Source organism: Branchiostoma floridae, chromosome 7 (genome assembly GCF_000003815.2).
Source record: "Branchiostoma floridae strain S238N-H82 chromosome 7, Bfl_VNyyK, whole genome shotgun sequence".
Lineage (NCBI taxonomy): Eukaryota > Metazoa > Chordata > Leptocardii > Amphioxiformes > Branchiostomatidae > Branchiostoma > Branchiostoma floridae.
This window is the reverse complement of record NC_049985.1, coordinates 5,608,414-5,621,177: the sequence shown is the minus strand read 5'-3', so window position 1 is coordinate 5,621,177 and position 12,764 is coordinate 5,608,414. Positions and strand designations below refer to the sequence as shown.

At 40.8% G+C, this 12,764-nt stretch overlaps 2 protein-coding genes across 2 annotated transcripts in view; one reads left to right on the top strand and one right to left on the bottom strand.

Moving 5' to 3' along the window:
• The window catches only part of LOC118419531 (cytoplasmic dynein 2 heavy chain 1-like), a gene marked incomplete in the record, with an annotated part of 82,495 nt that overhangs the window by 2,083 nt on the left and 67,648 nt on the right, over positions 1-12,764 (bottom strand). The window contains 2 exon segments of the mRNA XM_035825950.1: positions 636-686; positions 1,234-1,299. Of these exon segments, the coding sequence (XP_035681843.1) occupies positions 636-686; positions 1,234-1,299 (117 nt within the window).
• On the top strand, positions 3,873-9,364 carry LOC118419566 (platelet glycoprotein Ib alpha chain-like). Its single transcript, XM_035826010.1, has 2 exons — positions 3,873-4,453; positions 8,703-9,364. The coding sequence occupies exon 2, from the start codon at positions 8,721-8,723 to the stop codon at positions 9,276-9,278; it is 558 nt and encodes a 185-aa protein (XP_035681903.1). The 5' UTR covers positions 3,873-4,453; positions 8,703-8,720; the 3' UTR covers positions 9,279-9,364.

Sequence of the window (12,764 nt, the reverse complement as noted above, 5' to 3'; positions counted from 1 at the left end):
GTTGTGGTTTCACAAAATCCTATAATCAGGTGTGAACGTGTCAGATTGCAATGGGCTGTTTCCTGCGAGCACTGTAGGATACCTCATGTTTTATGCATTGACTCTGGGTGAATTATGTATCCAATATCAAATAAAGAAACCACCAAAGAAAATGGCATTTTCAGCAAGTACAGGAGACATAATTTCACTGTACTTTATTAGATGATTTTGACATATTCTGAAGAAAATCTGAACCTTTGATCTTTTGAGACACTAAAACCTTGGGAAAGATTTGCAAGTTCCATGACCTTTTTGCAGGATTTAAAAAAAAAAATGAATGCAAAAAATCTCCCTTAGACCTTTTTGAAAATTTCCCAGTTACTAACTTGCAAACCTTACACTAAGATGACAAGAGATAGTAATGGTATGTCAAAAAGTATCTGGTATCTTGAAAGAATCTTGCACTCTGACTGTTTCCATTGTTCATCAAATCCAAAGCGCTAGGAGAATTTCCCTTGTTTCAATGAACTCACACATACTGTATATCAATCTTCCCTGTCGCGACCAGTGAGAGAGTGTTCCTTGACTTCTTTTGGGCTACCTGGTTTGAAATCACTTTCTCTTTCTTCTGTAACAATATTCACATCCATTCTCACCTGTCTCCTGAAGGTGTCTGCAATGATCAGTCCGAGGAACATCTCCCACTCCTGTAAAACACAAACAGTGGGATTCATGTGTACAGATCTTACCACAGAGTTGTGACTCATAAACTCAATAAAGGCATCAATACTGCCTGTGTCAAGTGAAGAGTTTTTGCCAGGATTTTTTACAGATGATTTTTACATTAATATCATTTTATAACCCTAAGGAATAATATTTTTTGCATTTTGAGGGCCAATTTTATACTCAGCCAAATTTTTTTACCTTTGAATATATTTTGTTTCAAAGAACAGAAAGACCCCTATGCAGGATGAAACGCAAAGTATTAGGGACCAAATCACAGCATGCATACTATGGGGGATACAAATCAAAGCGTAACGGCCTGTAGCGGCAGAAAAATAGAGCCAAGCTCAGCAAACAAAATAAGAATTCCATTGATGAAATTGAAAATACTTTTGACAAATGTCAATTAAATGTCCGGACAAGTGAAAAGTTAGTTTGGGCAAGTAAATTTTCTATGTTCTTGCTCAATAGGACAAGTGAATCTTAGAAAACTTGTCCAACCCTGTATAGAGCAGAATCTGTGTGACTGACCTGCTCCTGGAACAGCTCTGGGTGCATGCCGTGGACCAGGTGGATGGCAAACATTAGACGGTCAGCCTGTAAGGTGAAAATAAGAGTCACAAACTAAGTTTGAAATGTGATTCATAATCATCTAAATCTGTATTCAAATAACTTTCAACATACATCTCTTTTAGGCTGTCATGAGCAAAAGACATTCTCTTAGGAAGAGGACAATGGTTGGAGAATCTTTCAAGTACATACTGTAATAACACTTTTCTTAACGGTTGCTCAATGCAACAACAGTGCTAGTCTGACTTCTAAGGTACTGAACTTAGTTAATGAGGTAAGGAGATAGCAGTGCGCATTGATTTTGAAGGCTTGTGGGTTGTATTTGGTGGGATTAGAACTCCTTAGAAAAAAAGTAATGTTCCATATTCTGAAAGTCCAAGGAAAGAAGCTGTTGAGACAGGTATTGTGAGGGTGTAGTGATTGAGCAAGACGAGAATCTAGTATTAAACTGAATGGAAAAATATAGTCTATAATATTAGACTTGTTAGATTCTCACATTGTCAAGAGTTTAAACAAAATCTAACGATTTCAAATCTTGGCACTCTATCTACTGTATAGTACTCATTTATACTAGGAATAGGGCATAGCTAACTAGATTACCGAGTACATAATTTTTTTCTTTGTGGTAGTGTAATATATGAATATGAGACAGCACAATACACGCTGGGTATTTTGTATAGAAACCATCTATTTATAGACCCAATGAAGTGAACAAAGTCTATCCATACTCAGTACCTACAAAGCCAACATGCTGGGTATGATCCTAAAATAGCCGGGAAGTCACTTGGTCACTTCTGAGGTCACTTGAGTCCCATTGCGGACCACTGGACCATGTGCGTGTGTGGAGAATCAGATTTTACACCAATTACATCATCTAGTGTCCTCAGAACAAATAACGCACTTAACGATGGGAACTTAGATGGCCTGGCTAAAACCGCACTCCTAGCGGCCAGCCGGACAGTTCTCTGGGTCAACAACCCCATCCAGCAAGACAGTGTGTGAACACAGGCTAGAAACTCAGAGAACCAAGAACTTAAAGAACTTAATATCCATTTATAATGACAGATTTTACACCAATTACATCATCTTGTGTCCTCATAACAAATAATGCACTTAACGATGGGAACTTGACTAAGTTGCACTCCTAGCGGCCAGCCGGACTGTTCTCGGGGTCAATAACCCCATCCAGTAAGAGAGTGTGTGAACACAGGCTTGATATCCATTAATAATGACACATGAAAGCATCACAAAAGATTGTTAGCATGAAAGTTCATCTGTGTTGGTACAATCCATACCAAAGTTTGTAACTTTCATTAAAAGTTGAGGTAAGCAATTTGCTTGTGTTGAATGAAATTTACAAACTTAAATAATTTAAAAGTACTAGTAAGATTTTTGTTGAAATTTTGTGCAAAGGTCCCCCATAAAAAGAGTGTTTCAATATTGTTCCATTAGCTTCCTGTTTCTGCTATAAACAGTTTCCTGTTAGACAACAGTGACATAGATAAACATGACAATGTTGCCATCCAACTTCTGTTTGGAGATCATGGTTAGTGTAGTTGACAGAAATACAAGTCCTATCATTAGCACTTTCTGGGCACTGCTACTTTACAGACTCAGAATCTTAACGTCATGGGTTCAAATCCCTGGCACAACCCAATTTTGTACCCTTTGAAAATCCTTTTAAAACATGTGAGAATCTAGCTAAGGACCTCTGCAATAGGACATAATGCCTGGAATGTTCCAAAGAACCCACCACACCTATTGGTATGAGCACCATCAAGTGACCCTACCACTGGCTAATCTATAATTTGCAATACTTTATGTACAAAACTGGTGTGCTAGGCTTGAAGGCAGATCAACACTTATGCCACTCACACTCACTATCTGGTTTATGCAAAACAAAAAAACAAATAAACAAACAAGCAGAAAAACCTGTAGGGTACATCAGGCCTATCATGTTAACACATGATATTGTGACAGATGGCCCTGTCCTTGTGGAAAACATTGACATATGAACAGTTCCAAATTCAAATTCTTAAAGATAAAGTTCTGTGTGTGGCAACAAAGAAACCTATCTCATGACCATCTCAAACCTCTCAGAAACCCATGCACGTTGCTACTACAATTACTGCTGAAATTCATGAATATAAAGTAGGCATTTTAAGGGAAATAGTGCCAAAAGACTATCGTTGACCTTTGTTTTTTGATTTCCCCAGTGCAAGGTCGTTGCAATGTCCTTGCCCAGGGAGAAACAATCACAAACATTTTGCCAATTATGATACTGCTATAGAAGGTAACAAGACCAAGGTGAACCCACATCCATGATATCATGATCACAATCTATCTGGAGGGTCTTAAGGTGTGCTGACCACAAACAGTTGGAAACACGCACACACACACACACTCACACGCAAAAAAAAGTTTTAAAGAGAAATATTTTCCTCTTGAATGTCATTACTGTATATGTAACAAGAACAATGAAATGCATTTCATAGCTTTAATGGGGGAGTTTTAAAACTTGTAGTATCATTTATCACAAGTGAATTTTACTACGATGGCAGTTTCCATATAATTTTGATTCAGAGATGTACCAACTGTTCTCAACAGATCCCCAGAACTGGAGTTATAACGGTCCAGCTCGGTACGTATAAATATTCCATGCCTGTCGCCTGTGTAATTAACATGATTAGCCACGGCATTCACACCTCGTGTAGCGCAGTTTTCCACTCGAATGACATCTGCTGGTCATTTGACAATCCCTCATTGTGGAAGGTCGCGCCTCTGATTAGATCAAATCTTCACATTAGAATGCCAAAGAGGGTTTGACGTCAGAGGGGCTGAGGCACCCCACGGGCGAACCACAGACTCAGCACATGAGGACCCGGGAGGACAATGGTCGCCGTGGAGACCCAAGGGGTTGCCACGGGAACCAAAGGGCCCAGGAACCAATGCCGTCAAGCCTTGAAAGAGCACATATGAGCCCATCCTCACAACTTCCAGAGCCACTTGTTGGGTGATCGCAGTGCCAAATTGCCTCTCGTCAAGGCCGGAGTGCAGAGGACTTGTGGAAGACTACAGATCCTTCTAGACCTGACCGTGGAAGCAGCCAGGCCTTGCGCAGCTTCCCTCTCTGCTAGCGGAAGATTTTGTTTTCTCTCATCCTGAAGTTCGTCAGTTGAAGGTAGGAAATTTGTTCTCTTCGTTAAAATTTGTATCAGATTCTATGCTCTTGACAGAACTTGAAATGACAGTATATATCATGGTACAGTTCAACGCAAAATATCGGATTCATCGTTATCATTCATCATGAAAAGGTGTGAGGTTATCATTGATATGATAGAATGGCAAGTTTTCCATATATAGAATTATCATAGAGAAGAACATATTGGTACCTAGTAAAGTAGGGGCATCGGCAGTAGATAGCATCAAACTATGGCTTGCAGATAGATGTACAAAGGTTAGGTGGGCCAGGTCATTCAGAGTAATATAACCAGCTTATAACGTGCCTTGTGCCTGCAAAGCTGGTGTGTTACACCAAAGGGCAGTTAAACTAGCTATACAGATTCGAATACGATAGATATGAAGACTTAGTTTTTTTCCTGCTCCTAGCAATCATTAGAAGTTCTTGATTTGCCATCACTTAAGGTTAGTTTGTGACTGATATAAACACACTGTGGATCACAACATAAATGAACTGTGTGAAAGATTATCGCTTTTATGGACTTGTAAAAGATTTTGTACGAGCAAATATGCTGTACATCACAATGTTAATGAACTGTGTAAAAGATTATCATTTCTATCGTGGACTTGTAAACTTGTTTATACAAGCAAATACTCTGTGTGTTACAATGTAAATTAAATGTGTGAAAGATGATCACTTTTATGGACTTTGTAAAAGAGTTTGCATTAGGCAAAGACTTTGTGTTGACTGACAGCAGTTTTATATACTAGTGTCAAACAGTCCCAACAATAGAAGAAAGATTCATGGGGGTGCTTGGAGAATGATCATTGAATTTACCAAGGAGATTTTACTAGTCAATTCTGTCCAAGATGACCATTCAGGAGACCGAGAAAATCTGGTTTTGTGCACAGGCCGGGTGGTCACTTTTAAGTGAGTGAGTGGTCACTAAAAACAGGATAATGGCCATAGGACTTCTGAAACACATTTTTAGGGATGGCAAAAGAGTGGTCACATCAGCCTTATGTGTAGGTGGTCACTGGTACAGGGTTGCCAGTATCTGTACAATGTTAATGCTTAAGGAATTCAGCACTACTGTAAATGATTCATTCTTCACGTGTTTGATGGAGTTTTCTTTAAAAGTGCTTGAAGAAAATTTTTTGCTTCATGCCGCAAAATAAGGTGGAACTTGCAGTGCAAGTGTAGGAAATAATTTCAAGCTCATTTGTCTGTTAATCTTGTTGTCTTAAGTTGCTTTAGTATTTGCTGAATAATCTTTGTGTGAGGCACATTCTGCCTTTAATTTGATCACATCAATTTGTGGTCAAGATCTAAAATTTACTTCAGAAACAGACAAATTTGCAAAGCCAAGAAAATTTGAAGCTAATTAATACAAAATTCACATAAAGTCTATCTGTCCTGAATAAGACTTAGCTAATGCCCACCCACAGAAGAATATTTTTCACACCAATTACAGCAATTAATGATCGTTAATGAATAGCAAATATTTCCCATGTACTTAGGTTACGTGTACTGAATGAATATGATGAATACCTTATTAGGCTTGCCAGAGACATATTTTTCTTTTCATGGTGCTCAGGCCATCGTAACTTTATCTAGACCAAAAACAGTACACAGCTCACACTACAGCAATATCAGTCTTGTCTTGATATTACAGCACATTTATGCCAGATGCTTGTGAAAGGCAGCATAATTTACATACATGCGGCCTTAAAAAAGCAATCAATGAAAATAAAATAAGCACAAATTCAAATGATTTATGGACACTTTTTCTGCAAGAAATATAGGTTCAAATAGAAGCAGATTATCTTTCACAATGGAAACTTCCATATTAGAGAAAGAGCAGTGTAGAACATTTCAGCAACTCACGTGTAATCCTCATATCTTGAAAATAACCATACAAATGGGTTCATTTATACAACAAACGATAACTAGCAACTTATCAACATGGTCTAAATAGAACCTTTGGAAGAAAAAAAAAGAAATCTTAAGGTTTATTTTCAAAATAAATGTCATAACTGTAAAAAGGATTTTTCAAATCTGATTTCAGTTGTGTTTGCAATTCCTTTGACCATGCAAAATAACTTTAAAATTTGCCTAACATGGAGTTAAACAAGAATGTTTGGGACAATGACTGAATCTTCTTTACTCCTTCCAGATCATCCTGTATCAAATAAGTGCCTACAATTCAATTTCTTGAACTTTAAGTTGAAATCTATACCCTTCTAAACAATTTTAACAGTTTTGTCTTTAAATTGGTTCCTCTATAAGCACCTCACCTTATGATGAAGTCTAAGAGGCATGGACTGTGTTTCTGCTATTTTTCTTTTGAAAGGGAAAATTGAGTTCAGCTGTTTGATGAATTCTACTTGCAAAATTCTTTTTAAGGAAGACTTGCTTTATGGATGACACCAATGATTTTTCCTATTAAAAAAATTGTGTTCTGCCTCAGAACTACAGTCATCAATTACAAAATTGTTTCAAATTTTAGGATTTCTTTTCCATTTTTCTTTTTTTCTTCCGGTTTTTGGAAGTCTGAAGACTGTCCTCAATAAAATAAAGTTAGCTGGCTCTGATAAAGAAACATGAGTTTGCCCCAAATTAAAAATTCATGAAAACTACTTGGATGTGTTCCAAGAAACCCTGATGACTCATACCAAGTGTACCTCTCGGTAGTTTGGCGGAGTTTAGCCGATCCACAGCGTGCCAGGCACCAAGAGGGTTTCAATCACCCACGCTGGCAATGCATGTTCACCACGTGTACCGTGCACCCAGCAACCTCAGGCCGGCGCGAAGTATTTCTGTTTCTCACAAAAAACATGGCTCCAACAATGGCTGGGACAGAAATAGACATCCTGTCTTGAAAGGTCAAGCCTTATTTGTTAACCAGCGATCAAACGACCATCGCTGGCCTGATTGATAGACGCCCACCCATGCACCAGACGAGGTCACGTCCACCTCTGACCGGCGGCCTGTTCCCAAGAGATTTCCTGCCGTGTCGAACAATGCGGCCGAGCTTGCGAAATTCACGGCCACCCATGCGAGCGTTAAGCCTCTTAGCTACAGTTTGTGTAGGAAAACTTGAAGCAGAAAATCTGCACAGCGGGACAGACCTGGAATATCAAATGGCGATTATGATGGGCGAAGTGCTGGTTGGAAATAGAACAGTTCATTGTCCTTTTTCGGGTTACAACTGACAATACTCTTTGTACTACTGCACCTGCACTCTACACATTTGTAGAAACCAAAAAGAAATCTTTGAAAGAATGTAATCTTAACTATTCACTACCTTGTCTTGATGAAATGTGACTAGAGTGTGACAAGAGCATGGATTACAGTATGGCTTACAGTAAGGATTGATAGACAGCATAATCACAATTGTTACAGACTTGCTGCTGCTTGGACGTTTGGTCTCTGTGTACCTACAGTGACAAACTGTAATAAACTGTAGTAAACTGTAATAAACTGGTGGATGTACCAACTACTAAGTACCCAATGTCAGCCCCAAAAAGAACAAGAAATATTGTTGCCCTTGAGTACCAGAGTTACCAACCGAGGATTGATGACTGTTAAAAAAACTATTAAACAGTGCTTGCAATGGTTAGGTGTGCATGTGACAGGTCACACAGTGTAATGTCATAACCAGTTGCTACCGCACCATGTGCCTGTGAGGCTGGTGTGTTATCAGTTCAGTTCAGTTCATCCTCATATGAGGTACCATTAACAATGTCTGACCATGTGTATCTATCTAGCATGGCGGCGATCAAATGGCTATACAGACACAGACACCTTGTCTCTACAATACCTCTACTTGTCTCTGTTCTAACAATATTCCACAATGACATGATAATTAAATCTTGATTTTTTAAATTTCATCTCAAGACAGCTCCATGTTACCCCTTCAACTGATGTAAGTCCATACAGTACAAGACCAGTATATACGAGACATGTCACATTCATCCAGATGGACAAAATTCAGTGGAAAGATGTCATTCCAAGGTCACAATTCACAAAGGTTAAGAGTTGAAGCTGAGTTTATTATAATCATGAAATGAATGCATAGATCTGATCTAACTACAAGTTAATTCAGTTTATACTACCACTACAGTCAGTCTATACAGACTATGACTCTGCGCAAAGGCACTAAATTACAATGAAGACTATAGTACTCATAAATGTACAATACAGAATACGGCCACTACAATGTCTAAAAATAAAGTTTTTTCTCCAGATCTGACAGCCAGTGAGGATGACAGCATCTGCAGTGGCAGGATTGCCACCTCTCCGTCTGACCGTGCTGGTGCTGTGGACAACGTTCGGGGCCGTACAGCAGACAGCCTGCATGCCAGTACAGACCCCGCCCTCCCCTATACACGAGGATGAGATGGTACCACCCGGGTACCCCAACACACAACCCACCACCCTGGACTCTACCACAAAGATTCCAGAGGTAGATCAAGACCCAGCTACAACAATGCCACCCAGCAGTGAGGTGAAGTTGGGCACCACATCTGCAAGTGCAGGCACCAGCACCCCTGGCAGACTCCCAGCCACAACCCAAACCATCCCTGGTAGCACTACCCAGGATGGCGTCTACTCCACATCTACGAGGCAGACCATAGCCCTCCTGAGTACCACTGGTACAGATGAGGTGAAGGTCACCACAGAAGCGACAGAGCGCCCAAAGAATGCTACCACACCTGTGACCACACCACCGAAGAGTATGGAGGACCTGACAACGTCAGAGCAAGGTATGTCATACGATTACTGTACTTGCAGTATGTACCTTATAACTGGTAAATTGTGATACTGTGGTAACTCTATAAATGACAATGTAACAAACTACCAACGTAATTCTTCAAAAAGATCAGTGATTCCAACTTTCCTAAGGCTCTTAAAGGAATAGGTTAGCACATACATTGCACACACAGGCAAAGGAGAGTTTTCAGTACTGTTTATGGTCACTTATTGAGTGTCATTCTTTATTTCTCAACAATATAACATGATCATATGATTTGACATCCTCTGTCCTTGGTGCTGAAAACTTGGTAAGAAATCACAACAACCATCGGATACCAAAGCAATCCGTCTTCTTGTTTTAGTTTTGATACATTTCTGCGATGCCATCTTTCTGAAAAACCCTTCTTAACCTAAACAGGTGGTGATCCTACAATGAAAACACCAGCATCTAAAGGTACAGATGAAGCTTCCTCAGTCAGTGAGGTTATCAAAGTGGATGAAAGTGGGGATATACAAGGCTGGCAAGGGGATGACAGTAGTGTCTTTGAGAGAGCCACAACTGAACAACATCAAATGCCAGACAAAATGGAAAGGATTGCTGAATCCTACCAAGCTAGTACTACCATTACACCTGCCAAAACAACGCAACAGACTGAGACAAAACCAGTCACACCTGCCCTGCACACAACATCAACTACCAAACAGGACTTAACCAGTGCAGCCTTTGCAGGAATGGAGATGAACACCACAGTAAAGCCAACTAAAAGCACTCAACAAGAAGAAGGTACACAGTCATCACATGATCCTAAAACTGACAAGTCACAAGGCAAAACAGTAAATCCCACTACTGTTGAGTCAGTTAGTACAACAGTAGAGTCTACGACTACACAGTCACCGAGCACACGGCTGGATACTACAACACCCCGTTCACCAAGTACAAAAGTCGATCCAAAGACAACCCAATCACCAAGCACAACGGCAGATTCTACAAGCCCGCAACCAACACAGGTAACGTCAAGGGTGGGACAGAGCTCAAAAGAAGGACGGTCTACGGACCCACCTAGGCAAAAGGAGGTGTCCGTCAACTCACAAACATCACAGACAGTTGTTGCTACCACCACTTACAGGCCAACAGAAGAAGTGACACAAAAACAGAAAGATGACATCCTTCAGCCAGCATTACCTGCACATACAAAAGAGAGGGAAGAAGAAGCTACAATAGGGACAAACCAAGAACTTCCGGAAGGATGGCAACGGGATGGAGGCTCAGTCCAAGATGGTGGAAGAAGCAAAAACCTGAAAGAAACTGGCAAATCTAGTGCAACAGATGACACAACAAACAGCAACATACCTGCTGTACTTACAATAGAGCCAACCATCGGTCAAACTACACAAATGATACCTACTTCAACAAGGGCTAGCCTAGATAAGAAGTTGGTGCCAGTGCAGCCAACTGAAGAAGTCCTAGCATCAACTTCAAGGGAAAATGCTAAGCCAGACAATATACAAGAAGACAGACCACGTCAACAGACTACAACAGCCATCCCAGCAGAAGCAGAAGTGTCCACTCAGAAGAAAGAATCCACAACTCCACACTTGGAACAGATGATTGAGATGGAAAACAATCAAGGTACTACACAGAGGCCAGAGGAGAATCCACAGACAACCAATTCACAAACAACCATTTCTGTCATGGAAGAAGACAGGATAACTACTCAAAAGTTAGCTGAGATGGAACAGAAGCTGACCACTCTTCAACCAACAATGGCTGCAAAAGATGACCACCAACAGACCACTACCTTTTCTGTCCTGTCAGCACCAAGTGAAAAAATACCTGCAGCCACACAGATACTACAGAAAGAGAACCTTCAGACAGAACCACAGCAAACCAACCTTTACAAGAGTTCACCAACCACTACACTACCTGCAGCCACTGAGAACATCATGACCACATCCACAGCAAAGGCTACCACAGAATCAAAACCCACAGATGTTCCTAGGTACCTAGAAGCTGAGGTTTTTGGTCCAGAAGTAGTAACAGTCCAAGAAACACAAGACCAAGACAAAGATCAAGACAAGGATGAGCAGCCAACTGTAAATTCAAGTCAAGAAGGTGGAGATGCCAGTTGGCTGGAACACGTTGAAGTGATGGAACCTGCTGACGTACTGTGTGAGGAAGTACCTGACGGCATGGTCGAGTTGCCACTCCTTGCAGATGGCTCAGTTTCTGGTCTCCACATGGAAGCGAGTGCAGAGTATGACTATCAAAGTAGTGGTGACACATCTGTCCAATCAGAGTCTGAAGAGACTTCAGAAGAAACCACAGAGGATGCAGGTGGACAGAGTAGTATGGAAGAAACTACAATGACTACTGCAGCACTGAGTGATGATGCTTTTGAAAGAATTCTATCTGGAGATTTTCTGCAAGATGAAGGTGAGGATGTTGAAGCCATGTCATTGTTTACAGGCTCTGAAGCAGAACAGAAAAATGAGGAAAAGATGAAGCAATCAAAACAAGAGGACGGAAGCAAAGTTAATCAGGAACTCCCTGAGAAACCATCACAAGTATTGGTACTTGCCACAGAGCCATCCAATGAGGATGTAGAAACAACAGTGCCAGCCACTCAGTCATCCAATCAGGAGAGAGAAATAACAGAGTATGTTACAGAGCCAACCAATCAGGGTGGAGAAACAACAGTGCCAGACACTCAGTCATCCAATCAGGAGAGAGAAACAACAGAGTATGTTAAAGAGCCATTCAATGAGGATGTAGAAACAACAGTGCCAGCCACTCAGTCATCCAATCAGGAGAGAGAAACAACAGAGTATGTTACAGAGCCAACCAATCAGGGTGGAGAAACAACAGTGCCAGCAACTCAGTCATCCAATCAGGAGAGAGAAACAACAGAGTATGTTACAGAGCCAACCAATCAAGACGAAGAAACAACAGGGAGTGTAACAGAGCCAACCATTCAGGACAGAAGTACAACAAAACCTGCAACAGAGCCATCCAATCAGGGCAGAGAAACAACAGAATATGTGACAGAGCCAACCAATCAGGGCAGAGGTACAACAGAACCTATCACAGAGCCAACCAATCAGAACAAAGACACAACAGAGCCCATTACAAAGCCATCTACTAAGGACAGAGACACAACTGCAGTTTACAAAACACCAACCGTGGTGCCCTGTGGTTTGGGCCAATGTGGTCCCCTGTTGGCTGATGAGCATGGAGAAGACATCCTACCAACAGATCTGATAGTTTCAAGCAAGGATGGAAAGGGGGCTGAATCAGACAAAAAAGACACTATTTTGACAAACCTACAAGAAACAACAACACAAACAACAACAGGAGTAGCAACAACAGATGCAAGGATGGATACAGAACTGACAACAGTGGTACCTTCAATGGAAACAACTGTGCCAACAAACACTCTACCCACAAAGGAAGAGAAACAAAAAGTCACCTCCTTTGTTTCAACAATGCCTGTGTCTACTACTACAACTGTGCCAGAAACAACTTCAGATTCAAGGGCAAGGATTACTGAGACTG